Raw genomic sequence first — 20,023 nt, 5'->3', positions numbered from 1 at the left:
GTGCCATCTATTCTTCCTCAATTAAAGATATAAGATTTCCATAACTAGCTTGCTTACATATGTTTTTTCCTAAAAACAAATCATTGTTTTCTTTAAAAAGTCTTCCAGGCAGTTTACAATTTAAAATAAAATAATAATAATAGGAGTAACAAGTAAATATTGTAGGTAGTTGTGTTGATATATTAGGACAAAAACCCAAAGTCTTTTTTTAGAACCAGCTAAAATGTCACACAGTTATGAGCAACTCCAGAACTCTTTTTTCAGACTAAATTTTAACTAAAACAACAGGAGAAGACAGGAGAAGAGAAAAAGCCATCATATTTATTTTTATTTATTTTATTTATCATATTTTTATACCGCCCCAAACTTACGTCATATCCAGATTTTACTCCTGCACCTTCGTTGTTTTGGATAACATCCAATCTAAATAAAAGTCCCGGAGAACTTGAAAGCAAGAAATAACAGTACTAATGTATTTTTCTGCACAACAATCCTGTGAGGTTGGTGGTCTAAGAAATACAGATCTGCCAAGAGCCACACAGTTGGAGACGACCCCACCTCCAGCACAGAATTTCTCTGCTGTTGCTGCCTGGTTAGGGAAAGAAAACTCGATGGTAACAGCATCCTAGGAAAGGTACTAGCCACCAGGACAGTTTCCATAGGGAGCTGCTATCTTGTGCATTGTGGCCTGCCCCAACCCAAATCAGGGGCCTATGCAGCTGTTTTTAGAAGAAGAAAACAATGGCTGATACCTAGATTAATGGAGTCTTGCACAAACTTGTCACACTAATAGTTGCGCTAAATCTGGAGCTTGTGTTGCAGCTTGGTCTCGTGCTCGCACAAACATGTTGCCAGTAGTGCGACAAAGTGAGCAATCTGTGGCACGCCTCATCAGTATTGTGCAAGAGCGCAGTCCTGAAAATCCCCACGACTTAGCGTACCTACACTGTCTTCTTCTTGCACTAGCACAACTTTGTTTGTTGCACAAATGCTTTGTTATTCTGGATGCCAGCCACTGTCTTTGGGAAACAGCTGAATGTAGCAGAGCTGGAGAAGCAAAGGCCCCAATTATTATAATAATAATTATATTCATTATATGACATCATATGTGTGCGTTGTGCTTTACAGTGAAAGAGAAGTCCCTGTCCTGAAAGGCTCAGAATCTCAAAGATGCGCAGAGCAGGCAAGGGGAGGAAGTATTTAACTGATTGATTGATTGATTGATTGATATACCCCCTAGTATAAAAATCTCAAGGCGGTGTACAGAATTAAAACATAAAATATAATATAAAACATTATTATTCATAAAAAGATAAAATAGATAAAAACAAATTAAAAATTAAAAGTTTAAAAGTAGAAGCAGGAAAGTCTGAAGAAAAATTGGCAATTTTTTCATGCACGCTTATTTAGTTTAGCAGGAGTTCCCAACCTTAGCTCTTCAGATATTGTAGGATTACTATAACTCCCATCATCATGTGCATGGGGAAAAAAGCGTATTTTCCTCCAGTTTTTCCTGCTTCCACTGCCTGGAGGCTATTGTGACTGGGTACGGTGGGATATGTAGTCCAATCATATCCGTATGGGGACTAGGAAAACATGTAGGTATGTACTGGAATTTGCCAGCCCATAGAAAAAGCAGGGACAGGGCCCAATGTCATAGTGAGTTTTAAAAGGTAAGAATAGGAATTTTGCATGAAAAATAAATTACTTCTCTGAGCATAAAGTGATATTTTTCAGGAAAGGATGTTTGGCGTTTCCAGTAATCCTCTGACTGTGTTCAAATTAGGGAAGAGGGAAAATGCGTGGAAGGAATTTTGGAAATCTTTGACATGCTTTTGGCTACAACTTCAAGACTCCGAGAGCTGAAACTGCAGCACAAGGAATATCTGTGTGTCAAGGCTATGATACTTCTCAATTCCAGTGAGTAGACGCTTCAGTTATGTCAAGCTGTGCTTATTACCAAGACAAAAAGTTGGGTGGTGGTAGTGGAAATATCAAAGGACACAAGAGCCATTAAGGCGGATGAAATAAAAACATCAGAAGTGCTTTTCCTTGCTCACGTTGTAATGGCTTTTATGATTGATACACAGAAATAATACCTAGGTCACCATGCTGCATCATTCCGTGGAGTATATTTCTGTACCCTCAAAAGGCACAACTTAAAAGGGCTCTTAATGAAATTGTGTGTGACCCATGTCTTATGCAGATCCTCCTATTTTCGAAGAAAAATGTTGTTCACTTACACAAACAATCTCCCAACTTTTTTTCTGGCTTTGCTTCTTTGACAGATGAGAAGAAGGATATATGCAAAATCTAAACATCCTCCAGTCAAGAAACAAAAATTTGTAGCTAGGAATGGGAACAGCGGCTGACACCCTAACAATGCATGTGCATTAGTTGGTTCTGCTGGGATGTGATGGGGGTCCATGCACAACGCCCCCAGTTCTTCTCCATATGCAGTGTAGAGCCAGAAGGCAAAACTTTCTATCTCTGCCTGTGCACTGAAAGTGCTCAGTAGCAGAGAACATGCTTCTGGCACAACAGTGCTTGTGGAAGAGGAGTGGGGGAGTTGTGCTTTCTCGCAGGGCCTCTGAATGCACATGTTTTGTTCGTTAGGATGTCAGCCACTTCAAAAAACAAAACAAAATACCAGTTTTAGAACAGTGTTCTTCAGCAGATTTTCACCAAACTTCACAACACTCTTTCCCCCCGTTATCATTAGTGAATACAGCGCTGGAATCAGATCTTAAATTTTGCCAACATTGAAGGGTACATTGTTGTCCCCTATTGTTTAAGAAGTGTTCCTTTCTCCCCTCCTGGAAGTCTATATTGAGTGGTCTGAATACCACTGAACATACCATTGTTTTCATGACTAGTTAGAAATTCTGTTTCTTAAGTTTAGCCATTTGGATTTAGGAATATGATTTTTTTTAAAAAAAAATTTAAGGGAGTATATTCAGGGCAGACAAAATAAAGTTCTTCATACAACACATAAAATCAAATTATGGGATTTTCTGCCACACCATATGGTGATACCTCCTACCTTAGATGGCTTTGAGCCACAGAGGGGAAGAGGTCTATTACTGGCTATTATATGTGTAGTCTTGTTTTAACTTTTGTGTGAACTGCCTTGAGATTGTTTTAATGAAAGCCAGTATAGAAATTTAACAATACATACATAAACAATAAATATCAGGAATGATGGCAATTCAAAACCATCAGGTTGAGAAGGGAGCTCAAATTCATTCATTCATTCATTCATTCATTCATTCATTCAATTTCTATACTGCCCCTCCAGAAATGGCTCAGGGCGGTTTACACAGAAAAATAATAAACAAATAAGATGGCTCCCTGTCCCCAAAGGGCTCACAATCTAAAAAGAAACACAAGATAGACACCAGCAACAGTCACTGGAGGTCCTGTGCTGGGGGTGGACAGGACCAATTACTCTCCCCCTGCTAAATAAAGAGAATCATCATGTTAAAAGGTGCTTCTTTGCCAAGTTAGCAGGGGTTATGCCACCGTTCAGAAAAGTCGCATTCGAAATGTAAACAGCAGGGGGAGCAGTCTCACAGAAACTGACAACCCCAAAAAACAGCAACTTTCTTACGCTGGATATACGACGTCCTAGCTCTATATCGCAGTGATTAAATTCAAAACAGGGCATTGGAAATGTGAACAGCACCCTGCTGTCCATGTAGGGATTGCGGTGTCACAGCACAGGAAGTGTGGAAGCACACTTCAGAGACTCGACATGACCCTATTGCAAGGTCTAATCTGGAAAGCGCCAAGCATAAGTTTTCTAGAAGGCAGTAAAACATGCTGAGAAGAGAGCTTGCGAATAAATTTCAGATGAGTGCTTATGGAAAGTCCAGACAGTTCCACAGATCAGGCTCGGACTGGCCCACAGGACAACAGGGCATATTCCCAGTGCACCCCGCCGCACTCAACAGCAGTACACCCTTAATTACCCATTCTGCTCAAAACCCGGCGCCCTCCCTGCATACATTCCACCACCCTCTCAGTGCCGCCAGTCCAGCCCTGTGACAGATTGCTGTTCCAGGATTTGACCAGGTAGTTACTTGGGGAAAAAGCTCCTGCAACGGTTACTGTGTCTCTGCTGGCCAGCTCTTGCTTTTCGTGATTAACTCCATTCGTTAAAAAAAGTGGTTTATAAAGAGTTAGGTCAGAAAAAGCTAGAGCTGGCCAGCAGGGGGCGCAGTGTAAATCGCACTAGGAACCTTCTTCCCATGTGACCATTCCATCGATCCAGGAGGAAAAGATTGCAGCAATCCATGGAACTGTTTGGACTCTCCGTAAGTACTTGCCTTAAATTTATTCGCAAGCTCCCTTCTTAGCATGTTTTTACTGCATTCTAGAAAGCCTCTGAAGTCACATTAAGTGACACAGCAGGGAAATGCTTGACTAACAAGCAGAAGGTTGCCAGTTCAAATCTCCACTGGTGCTATATTGGGCAGCAGTGATATAGGAAGATGCTGAAAGGCATCATCTCAGACTGCATGGGAGGAGGCAATGGTAAACCCCTCCTGTATTCTACCAAAAGAAAACCACAGGGCTCTGTGGGCACCCGGAGTCGACACCAACTTGATGGCACACTTTACTTTTACTACAAAGCCTCTGCTTCTCAGCCTTGAAAGCCTTGCAGTCTACCTGGCCAATAGTAGCTGCTGGAAACAGCTGTTGGGGAGGGTTGCTGCTTCCATCTCCTGCTCACAGGGTTCCTGGACATAACTGGTTGGCCAAGGTGTGAAGAAGGATCCTGAGCTGGATAGTAATAATAACAATAACAATGACGACAACAACAATAATTAACTCTATTTTTAGCTACCCCATAAATTGTTCTCTGGGTGGTTCACAATAACCCAATGGTAAAAAATCCAACAAAAACACATAAAACTAGATGAACAAATTACAACAGAAAATATAAAATACAATACAAAACATCTTACAAACTTTAAAAAAACACACCAGTTTCAAAAAGCCTGAGTGAACAGAAAAGTCTTCACCTGGCATCTAAAAGAACAAAGTGATGACGCCAGGCAAGCCTCACTGGGAAGGCTGTTCCATTGACATGGTGCCACCACCGAAAGCTGATCCCGCCTAGCTCTTTTTATTTAAAAGTAGCCAAGATATGGAAGAAGGGGGTTGACAACTTCTGTCCTAACATGACTTCCTTTTTAATTGAGGCAGCTGAAGGTGAGTTTCTTGGTGTGAGATATTTCTGAGTCAAATAGAACTCATCCTCAAGTATCTGTACTAGGCTTTGAGTAACTTTGTATTTTTAGAAATCCATTAACACCTAGCATCACCTAAAGCCTCACGGATGCATTTATTGGACAGTTCTTTGGACATTATTAAGAAGAGAGCTTATTGGCAAAAGAAGAGAAAGCTATTTTTTTTTTTTTGCAGGGAGGGGGAAGAAGACTGTTCCCCTCCTCCCCTGTCATCGAAAAATAAGATAAAACTTTCTTTGTCAAAATAAATCTTCAGTTGGCAGCCTCTTAAACATATGAACCAGCGATGTTTCCCCCTTTTGTCTTTATCAGACTGCAATCCACTCAAAGAACATGCTGCCAACCATCATGTAGCCTTACCTCTGGGAACCCTGAAACTGCATCTGAATGAAAATATAGGACCCAATCCAGCCAATGTTTGGCACTTAAAAAACCCACTTATTTCAATGGGAGAGAAACATGTGCTTCAATAGCTTCCACTGAATGTGATGGGACAGAAAGACTTCCACTCTTAGTTTTTTCAAATTCCTTCTTAAAACCCACCTTTCCCACAAAGCCTTTGAAACAGTGCCTTTGTCTGCATGCCCTACTGCAAATAAGCCTGAAATAATTACATATTCTTCCACTTCTTACCTGCCGCCATTTCCCTCCCCTGTCTCTCGTGTTTCCTCTGTGTCGATATCTAGATTTTAAGTCCCTCAGGGCAGAGACCTGCCCTCTCCTTGTCCCCCGCATATGAGTCTGCCCGTCCACTAAGGTAATCCAGAATTGCCTTACTGCACATCCTGCTACTTTCTGAAGTGCTGCTGTTAGGCCTTTTCTGTGGTGGCACCCAGGAAGTGGAATACTTTACAGCACAAGGCCTGTGGATCTGCATCTTTGCCAGTGTTCTGTCGTTGACTAAAGACAACGTATATCTATATATAAAATGTATCACCATCAGTGTACCTGAGGCTTTGCAGAATGCTATAAGCACAAAAAGGCTATGGATGACAGTCAGTGCAGTAAACAAAAGATGCTCCCACGCAAGAATACTGAGTGGATGTTCAGAGTTGCTCAATCTCCTGGAATCTCAGCTTGCTTGTGTAAGCATTGTAGTGGCGCAGATAGCTTTGCATAATTCCCGGACACATATATAAGAACATAAGAACAGCCCTGCTGGATCAGGCCCAAGGCCCATCTAGTCCAGCATCTTGTTTCATACAGTGGCCCACCAGATGCCTCTGGGAAGCCCGCAGGAAAGAGCTGAGGTCATGCCCTCTCTACTGCTGTTACTCCCCTGCAACTGGTACTCAGAGGCATCCTGCCTTTGAGGCTGGAGGTGGCCTATAGCCCTCCAACTAGTAGCCTTTGATAGACCTCTCCTTCATGAAGCTATCCAAACCCCTCTTAAACCCATCCAGGTTGTTAGCTGTTACCACATCTTGTGGCAGAGAATCCCACAAGTTGATTATGTGTTGTGTGAAAAAGTACCTCCGTTTGCTGATCCTAAATTTCCTGGCAATCAATTTCGTGGGATGACCCCTGGTTCTAGTGCTATGTGAGAGGGAGAAGAATTTCTCTCTATCCACTTTCTCCATACCATGCATGATTTTATAGACTTCTATCGTGTCTCCCAGCAGTCATCTTTTTTCTAAACTAAATAGCCCCAGGTGTTGTAGCCTTGCCTCATAAGAAAGGTGCTCTAGGCCCCTGATCATCGTGGTTGCCCTCTTCTGCACCTTTTCCAGTTCTACAATGTCCTTTTTTAGATGTGGTGACCAGAATTGTACGCAGTACTCCAAGTGTGGTCGCACCATAGTTTTGTATAAAGGCATTATAATGTTAGCCGTTTTATATTCAATCCCTAGCATGGAATTGGCCTTTTTCACAGCTGCCACAGATGTGGTGACCAGAATTGTATGCAGTACTCCAGGTGTGGCTGCATCATAGTTTTGTATAAGGGCATTATAATATTAGCAGTTTTATTTTCAATCCCCTTCCTAATGATCCCCAGCATTGTACCCAGAATTGTCCCCAGATCCCCGGAATTGTATGCAGTACTCCAGGTGTGGCTGCAGCATAGTTTTGTATAAGGGCATTATAATATTAGCAGTTTTATTTTCAATCCCCTTCCTAATGATCCCCAGCATTGTACCCAGAATTGTCCCCAGATCCCCAGAATTGTACGCAGTACTCCAGGTGTGGCTGCAGCATAGTTTTGTATAAGGGCATTATAATATTAGCAGTTTTATTTTCAATCCCCTTCCTAATGATCCCCAGCATGGAAGTGGCCTTTTTCACAGCTGCCTCACACTAAGTTGACACTTTCAACGAGCTGTCCACCACAACCCCAGGATCCCTCTCCTGTTCTGTCACTTACAGCTCAGATCCCATCAACATATACTTGAAGTTGGGGTTTTTTCTCCCAATGTGCATCACTTTACACTTGCCAACACTAAAGTGCATTTGCCATTTTGTTACCTACTCCTCCAGTTTGGAGAGATCCTTTTGGAGCTCCTCACAATCCGTTTTGGATTTCACTACCCAAAAGAATTTGGTATCATATGCAAATTTGGCAACTCGCTGCTTACTCCAACTTCTAGATCATTAATGAATAAATTAAAAAGCACCGGTCCCAGTACAGATCCCTGGGGGACCCCACTTCTTACTTCCCTCCATTGTGAGAACTCTCCGTTTATCCCTACCCTCTGTTTCCTGTCCTTCAACCAGTTAGCAACACAACACTAGTCTGGAACACAAAGTCCCGATTCAGTGAAACTAGCTAGTGTAATATGTTTGCACTAGTGCAGCATTACTCTAGATGTCAGCCAGTGGCCAGGATGGCGGTTATATTGTGAGAATAACAGTGGTGTCACCAATGCAAAAGGGTGTCACTATTTTCCTCTATGAAAAATGTTGGTGGGTTGTGTATGGTGGGTTGTGTATAAATAAGTTGACTTGTTTGACAAATGCATGGTTGGAGCTGATTGAGTATTAGATTACACTTTGAAGTGCTTTGAATAATCCCTCCATCTTTCTACTGCACCATCAGTAATACTAACAGGGTGTAATGACTTCACAGTAGTGAACACAATCTAAGACCATCCCATTTATTTTGCATGGAGAACTGCAACACTGCTGTCTCACTCTGGCCCAAGAAGGCCCTTCTTCCTCATCTGATACTTAAAAACTGCAGCTGAGATCATAATCTTTGCCAGTTTTGCTGTCATCTCTTGCTGGCTCTCACTTTTCATCCTGTAAAGGTCAAGCTTCTCAAGGGAACCCTTAGAGACCATCATGAGTCTGTCTGCCCAGCTTGTCTATTTGCATATGAGTTGCAAATCATCCTCCAGTTAGAGTTGCCAACTAACTGGAGGAGGTGGGAATTGTCCACGCCTGCTCTTGTGCTTTTCTGATGGGTGGAGTTTTTCACAGTATGAAGACCAGCAGACGTTATCCTCTGCTAATGTCTTCATATTGTGCTGCTGTTAAGGTACATTGGTGTTAAGGTTGTGCTGGAAAACCAGCAAACCTAAATGGGACATATTTCTCTTTGGCCATCTCTTTCAGACATGAAGTTTTGTGGCCTAAAGAAACATTCAACAAAAATACAGGAGGGAGCCTTTCCTGCTAGTCAGAAACTCAAGTTGGGTGCCATTTCAGATTTCCTGTGGTGGGGATAGTAGAGATTCTCAGCAAGGTTTAGCAGCTTGATTTTAGATACCTTCAAGATTAAATTGCAACAAAGGAAGGAAGGAAGGAAGGAAGGACGGAAGGAAAATAAATAAATAAATGAATAAATAAATAATTTTGAAAACATTTGCTATGGTTCTTCTGCATATCATTTATGAAGAACACAGAGCTACTGCCAAAAATGGCAACTGTGTGATTACACCATGGGATGAAGTGATGGCCAGTAGAACATAAGAACATAAGAACAGCCCTGCTGGATCAGGCCCAAGGCCCATCTAGTCCAGCATCCTGTTTCGCACAGTGGCCCACCAGATGCCGCTGGAAGCCACAGACAGGAGTTGAGGGTGTGCCCTTTCTCTTGCCATTACTCCCCTGCAACTGTTACTCAGAGGCATCCTGCGTTTCAGGCTGGAGGTGGCCCACAGCCCTCCTACTAGTAGCCATTGATAGACCTCCATGAAGTCAATCCAAACCCCTCTTAAAGCCATCCAGGTTGTTGGTTGTCACCACATCCTGTGACAGAGAGTTCCACAAGTGGATCACGTGTTGTGTGAAAAAGTACTTCCGTTTGTTGGTCCTAGACCTCCTGGCAATCAATTTCATGGAGTGACCCCTGGTTCTAGTTTTGTGTGAGAGGGAAAAGAATTTCTCTCTCTCCACTTTCTCCAAACCATGCATGATTTTATAGACCTCTATCTTGTCTCCCCGCAGTCGTCTTTTTTCTAAGCTGAAAAGCCCCAGGTGTTGTAGTCTTGCCTCATAAGAAAGGTGCTCTAGGCCCCTGATCATCTTGGTTGCCCTCTTCTGTATCTTCTCCAGTTCAACAATGTCCTTTTTAAGATGTGGTGACCAGAATTGTACGCAGTACTCCAAGTGTGGTCGCACCATAGTTTTGTATAAAGGCATTATAATGTTAGCCGTTTTATATTCAATCCCCTTCCTAATGATCCCTAGCATGGAATTGGCCTTTTTCACAGCTGCCACACATTGAGTCGACACTTTCAACGAGCTGTCCACCACGACCCCAAGATCCCTCTCCTGGTCCGTCACTGACAGCTCGGATCTCATCAGCATATACTTGAAGTTGGGGTTTTTCGTCCCAACGTGCATCACTTTACACTTGCTAACATTGAACCGCATTTGCCATTTTGTTGCCCACTCCCCCAGTTTGGAGAGATCCTTTTGGAGCTGCTCACAATCCGTTTGGGATTTCACTACCCGGAAGAGTTTGGGATCATCTGCAAATTTGGCCACATCACTGCTTACCCCTGCTTCTAGATCATTTATGAATAAATTAAAAGGCACCGGTCCCAGTACAGATCCCTGGGGGACCCCACTTCTTACTTCCCTCCATTGTGAAAACTCTCCATTGATACCTACCCTCTGTTTCCTGTCTTTCAACCAGTTAACAATCCACACATGTACTTGTCCCCTTATCCCATGACCGCTAAGTTTCCTCAGGAGTCTTTGATGAGGAATTTTGTCAAAAGCTTTTTGGAAGTCCAGGTAGACTATGTCAACTGGATCACCTTGATCCACACACTCGTTGACACTCTCAAAGAAGTCCAAAAGGTTGGTGAGGCAAGATTTACCTTTGCAGAAGCCATGCTGGCTCACTCCCAGCAGGGCCTGTTCTTCTAGGTGCTTTACAATTTTATCCTTGAGGATGCTTTCCATCGATTTGCCTGGAACGGACGTTAGGCTAACCAGCCTGTAATTTCCCGGATCGCCCCTGGATCCCTTTTTGAAAATCGGTGTTACATTTGCTACTCTCCAGTCCTCTGGTACAGAGCCTGATTTCAGGGATAAGTTAAATATTTTAGCAAGGAGGTCGGCAATTTCACATTTGAGTTCTTTGAGGACTCTTGGATGGATGCCATCCGGCCCTGGTGATTTGTTAGCTTTCAGTTTTTCCAGCCAGTTTAGAACATCATCCCTTGTCACTTCTATCTGACTCAGCTCTCTAGCCTCCATCCCTAAAAAGCCTGGTTCAGGAGCAGGTATATGCTCAGTATCCTCTGCCGTGAAGAGAGATGCAAAGAACTCATTCAGCTTCTCTGCAACCTCCATATCCTCCTTAATAATCCCTTTCACTCCCTTATTGTCTAATGGTCCAACTGCCTCCCTGGCAGGTTTCCCGCTTCTGATGTACTTAAACTTAAAGAAGTTTTTGTTATTCCCCTTGATACTTTTGGCTAAATGTTCCTCAAACTCTCTTTTTGCCTCCCTTATTGTCACCTTGCATTTCTTTTGCCAGAGTTTGTGTTCCTTTCTGTTCTCTTCGTTTGGACAGGCCTTCCAATTTCGGAAGGAAGTTTTCTTCCCTTTTATGGCTTCCTTGACTGTACCCGTTAGCCATGCTGGCATCCTCCTGGACTTAGTAGTACCTTTCCTCCTTTTGGGTATACAATCTAACTGGCCTTCTAGTATTGTGGTTTTGAGTAAACTCCATGCACTCTGGAGCGAAGTGACTTTCTTTTCACCATACTCCTCATTTTGGAGGAGTTTCCTCTTCTGAAATTCAAAATGTCTGTGTTAGACGTCCTTGGTGATTCTCTCCCCGCATGTATGCTGAATTTGATGGCACTGTGGTCACTGTTCCCTAAAGGGTAGATGACACTGACATCATGCAACAGGTCCTGGGTGTCACTCAGAATTAGATCCAAGGTCGCCTTCTCTCTGGTTGGTTCCATGACCAGCTGTTCTAGGGCACAGTCATTTAGCGTATCTAGAAATTTGACCTCTTTGTCCTGACTTGAATGTGAATTTACCCAGTCTATGTGTGGGTAATTGAAATCACCCATAATTACAGCCCTGCCTCTCCTTGACGCCTCCCTGATTTCCTCCTGCAACTCCCAGTCACTGTCGGCATTATGATCTGGAGGGCGATAGCACGTCCCCAGTAGCACATTCCCTTTCCGGCCTTGTATAGTCACCCACAGGGTTTCTGTGGAGGACCCCAGTCCACATAGGTTTTCTAGCTTGTTAGATTCTATCCCTTCTTTAACATACAGTGCTACCCCTCCTCCAAGGCGCCCCTCCCTGTCCTTTCTATAGAGTTTATACCCAGGGATAACAGTGTCCCACTGGTTCTCACTGTTCCACCATGTTTCTGTTATGCCCACTATATCTATTTCTGCGTTAGCAACCAAGCACTCCAGCTCACCCATCTTGGCTCGGAGGCTTCTGGCATTGGCATACAAGCACCTATACACTGAATCTCTCCCCTGATGTATGCTATTCTTTTGACTCTTTGACCTGCTGGCACAGGCTCCCATCTGCTCTCTATGCGGTTCTGCTCTGTCCCCTTCTGTTTTATCTGAATTGTTTGCAGCCTCACACTTTAAAGGATGGCTTTTGTCAAACGGGATACTGCCCAGCTCCCATCGGCTGTTCCCCAGGTGTCATTTTAAAAGCTGCTCTGCAACCTTTTTGATTTTAAGTGCCAGCAGTCTGGTTCCATCTTGGTTCAAGTGCAGCCCGTCCCTTTTGTATAGGCCTTGCTTGCCCCAAAATGTGTCCCAGTGCCTAACAAATCTAAACCCCTCCTCCCGGCACCAACGTCTCATCCACGTATTGAAACCCCTCAGCTCTGCCTGTCTCACTGTACTTGTGCGTGGAACAGGTAGCATTTCTGAGAATGCTACCTTGGGGGTCCTGGACTTCAAAATGCTACCTATCAGCCTAAATTTGGCTTCCAGTACCTCCCAACTGCATTTCCCCACATCGTTGGTGCCGACATGCACCACGACAGCTGTCTCCTCCCCAGCACTGCCTAGGAGCCTGTCTAGGTGCTGCGTAATGTCCGCAACCTTCGCACCGGGCAGGCAAGTAACCGTGCGGTCAACACGCGGGTCACAAACCAATCTCTCTATCCCTCTAATGATCGAATCACCAACTACAAGGAGGCCCCCACCCCCTAGAGGAGTATCCCCCGTGCGAGAGGATATGGGCTCATCATCCACGGAAGGGGTCCCTTCTAAAGGAGCATTTCCCTCTTCCTCAGACCGATGCCCTCCTCGCCCAAGACCTTCATTCTCCCTGACAGCAGAGGAGCTACCAGCCCTGGAGTGGGATGCCTCTATCACATCCCTGAAGGTCTCGTCCACATGCCTCTCTGTCTCTCTGAGCTTCTCCAGATCCGCCACCTTGGTCTCGAATTTGTTCCCTGAGAGCCAGGAGCTCCTTGGACCAAGCACACACCCATGACTTCTGCCCATGGGGCAAATAGTCATACATGTGGCACTCTGTGCAATACACTGGGAAGTGCCCCTTCCCCTGCTGACCTTCTATCTTCATACTGTTTTAATTGGCTCTTTACAGTATTTAGGTGGCTTATTGTCCGTTTATTAGATAGTTTATTAGGATAGATCTCAGCTGTAATGGTCAACTATTTAACTGTCCAAACAGCCTTTCCCAAGAATATGAGGGATACGAGGGAGGGATATGTACTTATGTTCTCTTCTCCACCAGGCTCCTTGTGATCCTTGTGACCACAGGGGCTTGTTCCAGGCTCCCCCGCACACTTCCCGCTAAACTCCTGCAAAACTCCTATGTCCTGTTTGCTATCCCTGTTCACTATGCTCTGTTCACTAGCTGTGATGACTTTAGTAAAGTGTGCCACCAAGTCAATTTCAACTCCTGGCACACAAAGAGCCCTGTGGTTTTCTTTGGTAGGAGGGGTTTGCCATTGCCTTCTCCTGTGCAGTATGAGATGATGTCTTTCAGCATTTTCCTATATCACTGCTGCCTGATATAGTACTAGCAGGGATTTGAACCATCAACCTTCTGCTTGTTAGTCAAGCATTTCCCTGCTGTGTCACATAACGTGGTGATGGCTTTAAAAGGAGATTAAACAAATACATTAAGGGTGTGCCCAAACGATGGTTCGAGCACTGGTCCAGTGCCGAACCAGTTGGTTGGTTGTTTTGCTACAGAACCATGCATGCGTGGGTGCCATGTTCATGTTGGCGCCACATAGGGGTACTTGGGATGAGTGCTGCCCCCAAAGGGATCTGTATGGGGCTGCCAGAGTAGGTAAGGACCTGCTCTCCTCTTTCTTAAAGCTCCTGCTCCCTTCCCTGTGGCACCAAACCCGTGCTTGAACCACAGTCTGTGCACACCTTTAAAAACCGTGAACATTGAGGACAGGTCTATCAATGGTCTGGTGGCTATAGGCCACCTCCAGCCTCAGAGGCAAGATACCTCGAAATACCAGTCGCAGGGAGTTAACAGAAGGCGAGAGGGCATGCCCTCACCTCTTGCCTGTGGGCTTCTCAGAAGCGTCTGGTGGGCCACTGTGTGAAATAGGATGCTGGACTGGCCAGGCCTTGGGCCTGATCCAGCACGGCTGTTCTTACATTCTTATGTTCTTATGTGTAGTAGCAGAAACTTGTGACATAGCTTCATTATGTTTTATACAATAACCAATGTTCTCCATCACATCAGAATCCGCATGGGTGTAATTTCTTTAAACCTAGTTCTCCAAATGTCTTTCTATATGAGTTAATTTGGACAATATTAGCCCACTCAGCCACATGGGGGAAGAGCAAGCCCACTCACATCTTCTTCCCTGATTAGGCATGCCTTTCTGTCATCACTGAATTGTATCTGGTAGCAAATTGAGCATTATCCTGCAATTTTTCAGTGTGTCTGAATTTTTCTCTGTTTAGAAAGAGCAAAAAGATATGAATTCGTGATTATAATAATATTATCACTAACAGAGTAACTAGCCCTCTCCATTCCCAGCACAGGACTTCCAGTGACTGTTGCTGGTATCTACCTTGTGTTTCTGTTTAGATTGTGAGCCCTTGGGGGACAGGGAGCCATCTTATTTATGTATTATTTCTCTATGTAAATTGCTTTGGAAACAGTCATTGAAAAGCGGTATATAAATATTTGTTGCTGTTGTTGTTATTTGGTATGGAATTGGAAGAATATTTTACAATCTGATCACATGCCTATTGAATTGAAGGGCAATACTACTGGGTTCAATGGGCCTTATTTATGGGATTATCTCTAATAAGCTGTAATACTACATTTTGGTGTCCTTGTTTAGGCATGCTCCCACTATCATCCACTACAGAAGAACCAGAGAACAACAAGAAACTGCATCACCTGCTAAATTCAGTTACAGACGCCTTGGTGTGGGTCATTGCAAAGAGTGGGATCCCTTTGCCCCAACAGACAACCCGCTTGGCTAACTTGCTGATGCTGCTTTCTCATGTCCGACATGCAAGGTGAGGCCATTCTAGATGGCATTCTGGATCCCAGCTTTGAAACTTCTTTGCAATTTTTGCACTTTTACTGATGGCAACAAACAGAGTGTTGCAGACCACTGCGTGATGTCTGAACCAACCCAGAGATTCCCATGTGGTGATTACTTATTACAGGTGGTCTTCGTCATCCACGGTCCCGGCACCCACAGTCTCACATATCTGCAGTTGGGCTATGGAGGCCCAACCTCGTTATTTGCGGGTACAAAAGAGTTAAAATTCTCCTATCCGCAGTTCCTGGGTGGATAAAAAGTTTGCTAAAATGTTTTGCTAAAAGAAGCCATTTTGTGGCTCTCAGTTAAAAAAACAATTCCAGCTATTTTTCACGGAAAATCGGCGGATTTCGGCGTTTTGGGGGACATTGCTGGACACCTGCAGAGCATGGCACGGTATTTTAATTCACTTATTTCTGCTTTTTCATTGCATTTTTGCCATTTTTAACCTGTAGGAACCTAACCCCCCAATTACCATTGACTTCAGGTTTCACTATCCATGGTTTTGTTATCTCTCAGAAATTGGCAAGAACAGAACCCCTGTGGATAACAAGGTCCACCTTTACTCAGTTTCTGGGTAATCCTGTAAATTCTGTTTCCTGCCTGAAAATTCTGCATATGGTAATAAACAGCCATAATTAAGACCCAGTCTGTCTGGGGTCAGACTACATGTTACACTGAATGCATTAGCTAACATGTGTGCTCCACAGTATAGCATTTGTGCAAGTGCAAAAATGGTTCCATGACTGTTCAGCCATTATGCCCAATGGCTGTACAGTTGTGCAACTCTTTTTGCACAGTTTTGAGAGTGTGCTTGTGTACTTGCATGAATGTTATGTTGCAGGGCACACACAACACTGTGCAATATGTCAGACACAGTTTGCCCTTCCTTCTATCCCTCCCTTTTAAATAGCCAGTCAGGATTAAGAGTCGACCATGGCGAGCGGGAGGTTTTTTAAAAATATCTTCCCCTCACACTGCAGTCTAATGAAAACTGCTCCTCCCAAAAAGCTGCCATTTACTCCTGGAGGAAAGCTGCCATTGAAGCCAGTGGCTAGCATCCAGACTAATGAAGCGCTTGCACAGACGTGTCGCACTAGAGCAAGTCTGTTGCATTAGCTTGTTGTGCTAAATATGGAGTTTGTGTTTCAGACTAGTGTTGCTTTATGCAAACAAATTTGCTCTTGTGCAACACAGTGTGTTTTGCAGGGAACTTTTCCACAATAGTACAGTTGTGATCATTCCCATGATTTTGTGCAGTTACGTGGTCTTCTTGCACTAAGGTAAAGTGCGCCATCAAGTCGATTTCAACTCCTGGCGCCCACAGAGCCCTGTGGTTTTCTTTGGTAGAATACAGGAGGGGTTTACCATTGTCTCCTCCCGTGCAGTCTGAGATGATGCCTTTCAGCATCTTCCTATATCATTGCTGCCTGATATAGCACCAGTGGAGATTTGAACTGGCAACCTTCTGCTTGTTAGTCAAGCATTTCCCCGCTGCGCCACTTAAGGTGGATCTTCTTGCACTAGTGCTACTTTATTTGTTGCACAAGCCGTTCTTCAGAGCATCTCCAAAGATGTGTGTTTTAAAACCCTGCACCTCTCTGCTTTTTTCTCAGCAACAAAGGGATGGAGCACCTTCTTAGCATGAAGTGTAAGAACGTCATCCCAGTCTACGATTTGCTGTTGGAGATGCTCAATGCTCACACTGTCCGCAGTCACAGAAAAACTCCAGGCTCCAATCCTGAGATTAGCCCATCAGAACAAACAGAGACTACAGATGGAGCACTGCAGTGATTTTAACATGATGTGGAAGATCCAGGAAAGTACAAAGAAAACAGATTAAGGTTAAATGTTTGGGTTATTTCTTTCATTCCCTGCCCGCCCCCGACCTTTTTTTTCTTCTTCAAAGAAGAGACCAATCTTGATTTTTCTCCTGTAACTTTAATAATTTTTATTGGACCTCATACGGATCTTTGTAAATGAGCAGCCTTTGTGTCTGTCAGATGATGAGACTGTTTTGGAAAGCCTCACAGTTTGAGTTGAACAATCTGCCTATGATTGTGGCTTTATCAAATGTTGCACTTTTGGAGTGCCTTCTAGAGGAGACTGTTGAAGCGCCTTTTGAGCCTTAATCTTCTTGGTATCCTAGCTGGGAAATAGAGAAGCCTTTTTTAGAAGGGGAGAAACGGTTGGACATACACAAATCTAGCGCCTCTTTGCAACTCCATGGTGGGGTAGAAAACAGGAGGAACTTCTTTTCAGATGTCACTGAGTGGTTTAACATCCATGTGATGCATTTCATCAATGCTTCGACGGATGGCATGTGCTGTGCATTGTAGTAGACAGGAAGGATCCTTGTTACAATACATGCTATTCAACTTATAGAGTTAACTACAAACGATGTGAATGTGTTTACCCTTTGTGAAAAGACACCTTGGATAAACAGGGGAACATGGAGCAGAACCTCATATTTAACCAAGAGGCCTGGAGAGCTTGTATCTGAATCTGTTTTGACCATATGGACTAGAAGCATTTTTTTAAAAAGCTTCAGTTTGTATTGACCATTGTCTGAGCATTGGCCATGGTTAATCTCTATGTCCAGACACCTGAGTGGCTGTTAAGCTTGTCCTTTTTGTTTTCTTCTGTGAGCTTTTTCAGTGTATTACTACTGATGTGGAGGAATTATTACTGTGAATATTTAGAATTTGTGAATAATGATGATATGTTTAACCACAGAAGTTCAAGATAATAATGGCGGTTTTAGGTGGATAAGGAAAGCAAGGCCAAGCCTCTGTAGCAGTTTCCATCCCACAGAAGGAGAGATATGGAACAGGAGAGAAAATGTGTTTTGGCTAGAGCATGCCCAGATAGGAACTTCATGCTCTCCCATGTGCCAGTGCATGGGCTCCAGTGCTCAGACAAGCTCTCCCAGTAGAACATGCTTCCCATTCACTTAAATGTAGGAGGCAGCTCTGCATACATAAAGCAACATGTGCAGAGCTGACCCTTTTATTGGTGTTAATGCAGAAGCGTGCAAACAACAGTGCATGCATCAATCTGGAGCTTGTGGAGTTAAGTGCAAAATGTGTGAATGTGTTCACAAGGCATAAAGAGCCTGGAGCATGTCTTCAGATGGAATTGAAAGATCATGGAGAAATTCTGTCCAATTCAAGGAATGACTCGTAGCCCTGCAGAGGCCTAGAGCCTACCACTTCCCCCTGTGCCTCTCCTTTGGTGTGGAGCAGGCCTCCCTCTGGTGTCTGCCAATCCTCAGCAGCCTCCTCCTTCCATTCTCACCTGAAAACTGCCAGTTTGGTCCTGCACATCAGCTTGAACAGTGGCTCCTGCTGCTTTTGTGGTGTGTCCAGTTCCATTCTGGTGAATATGTGTATCTTCTTTCAACACATTTAGGGTGGGTTGGGGGGCATGCACACCCGCAGTGAGGCCCCAATAGGAGTTGTATCTATCAGCAGCATGGTATGTGATCATACAGGGATGGGCATCCACAGGACTTTTCCCAAGTGGGGCGTGAGACAACAATCCTAACCCCACCTCACCCTGGCACTGGTGTAACAAGGTCAACAAGGGCCTGTGTTCAAATAGTGATCATGGGAGCCCCCTCAATTTTTGTCGTGGCACCATTAGGTGCCGCAGTAGTTTTTTACATGTTATTTTTGCAACAGCAGTGGCCACTGTAGCCACCACCAAGCAACAGCTGCTCCTGCTGCCACCACCCTCTACCAGTGCCCAGCAGTGCCCACTAACCATCGACTCCATATCCTCCTCCTCCTCTGCTGCCTCTGCCGCCACTGGCATCTCCTCCACATCTTCCAGCTGGCATCTCCTCCAGCTCTTCCAGCTTCTAGATGGGAAATGGCATGTGCACACCCACTGCCATTTCTCAATGGCTTTTCACCTGCTGGGTGTGGGCTATTTAGTTCCTCTGCTTCCGGCACCAGGAGTCAAAAGTGGTGGTGGTGGTGGCAGGGGAGGAGGAGGAGGTGGTGGTGGTGGTGGAAGCAGTGACTAGCTCTGTTTCTGCTCCCTGAAATTATGCCCCATTGAATTTAATAGGGACTGACTGAATCCTGGTGCAGGTGGGGTGGAGAGTGCCTTCTCTTGCCCCATTGGATGCTCATGCACACAGGCTGTCCTTACTGGAGCTTGGTGGGAACAGCTAGGGAAGCACTACCCGCCATACCAGTCAAGGCAGCGTGGAAAGCACACCTTCTACAAAAATGTTCCTTCATCTCACAGTAACATCATATGCTCATTGGCTGACCCTTACTTGTATCTATCTTAACTCTTATCTTGTTGATTCTATAAAAGTTGCAGTCGGGAAACATTTTACATCTCTGGTCTGTCCAGAACCTAGCATGATACAGGCACCCAATAAACATGAAATAAATAACTAGCGCAAGATTTGCTCCTCAATAAGATGCTGTTGCAAGTGCACTGCCCTGGTACACCTGTGCTTGATGTACATAGTTTGATGTTTCATCATGTGATTTTACCCAGCACTTGATGAGTTGCAGCTAAAGGGGAAAGATTTAGCTTTAAAACAGTTGGAAGGGGAGGTGGGGTTTAAATATAGGTCTGCCCTGATGTTTGAACTGTGATGGCTGCATGCTTAATAGTGTGATGACTGCTTAAGAATTAACCGTTGCTATGTAGAACAGACAATATTGAAAGTACCAACATATTTAAACAAGAGGGTGAGAGTAAAAATGCAGCAGAGAAATGCAGTGATGCTACTAGGCATCTTTCTTCTTTCAAAAGTATGAATGGAGAATGGATCCCTTGTAAGCATAGAACACCAAACAGA

The 20,023-nt window shown here is 44.2% G+C and overlaps 1 protein-coding gene across 2 annotated transcripts in view; it reads left to right on the top strand.

Moving 5' to 3' along the window:
* The window catches only part of ESR2 (estrogen receptor 2), a 76,189-nt gene extending 56,641 nt beyond the window's left edge, over positions 1–19,548 (top strand). For both annotated transcript variants that reach the window (XM_053284218.1, XM_053284219.1), the window contains 3 exons: positions 1,787–1,920; positions 14,989–15,169; positions 16,815–19,548. In XM_053284218.1, coding sequence (XP_053140193.1) covers positions 1,787–1,920; positions 14,989–15,169; positions 16,815–16,992 — 493 coding nt within the window. In that variant the 3' untranslated portion in view covers positions 16,993–19,548. The remainder of the gene's footprint in view (positions 1–1,786; positions 1,921–14,988; positions 15,170–16,814) is intronic.
* Positions 19,549–20,023: the final 475 nt, after the last annotated feature.

The sequence above is a fragment of the Hemicordylus capensis genome, chromosome 1, assembly GCF_027244095.1.
Source record: "Hemicordylus capensis ecotype Gifberg chromosome 1, rHemCap1.1.pri, whole genome shotgun sequence".
NCBI classification, from domain to species: domain Eukaryota; kingdom Metazoa; phylum Chordata; class Lepidosauria; order Squamata; family Cordylidae; genus Hemicordylus; species Hemicordylus capensis.
The sequence above is the reverse complement of the archived record's forward strand: the minus strand, read 5'-3'. Positions and strand labels throughout refer to the sequence as shown.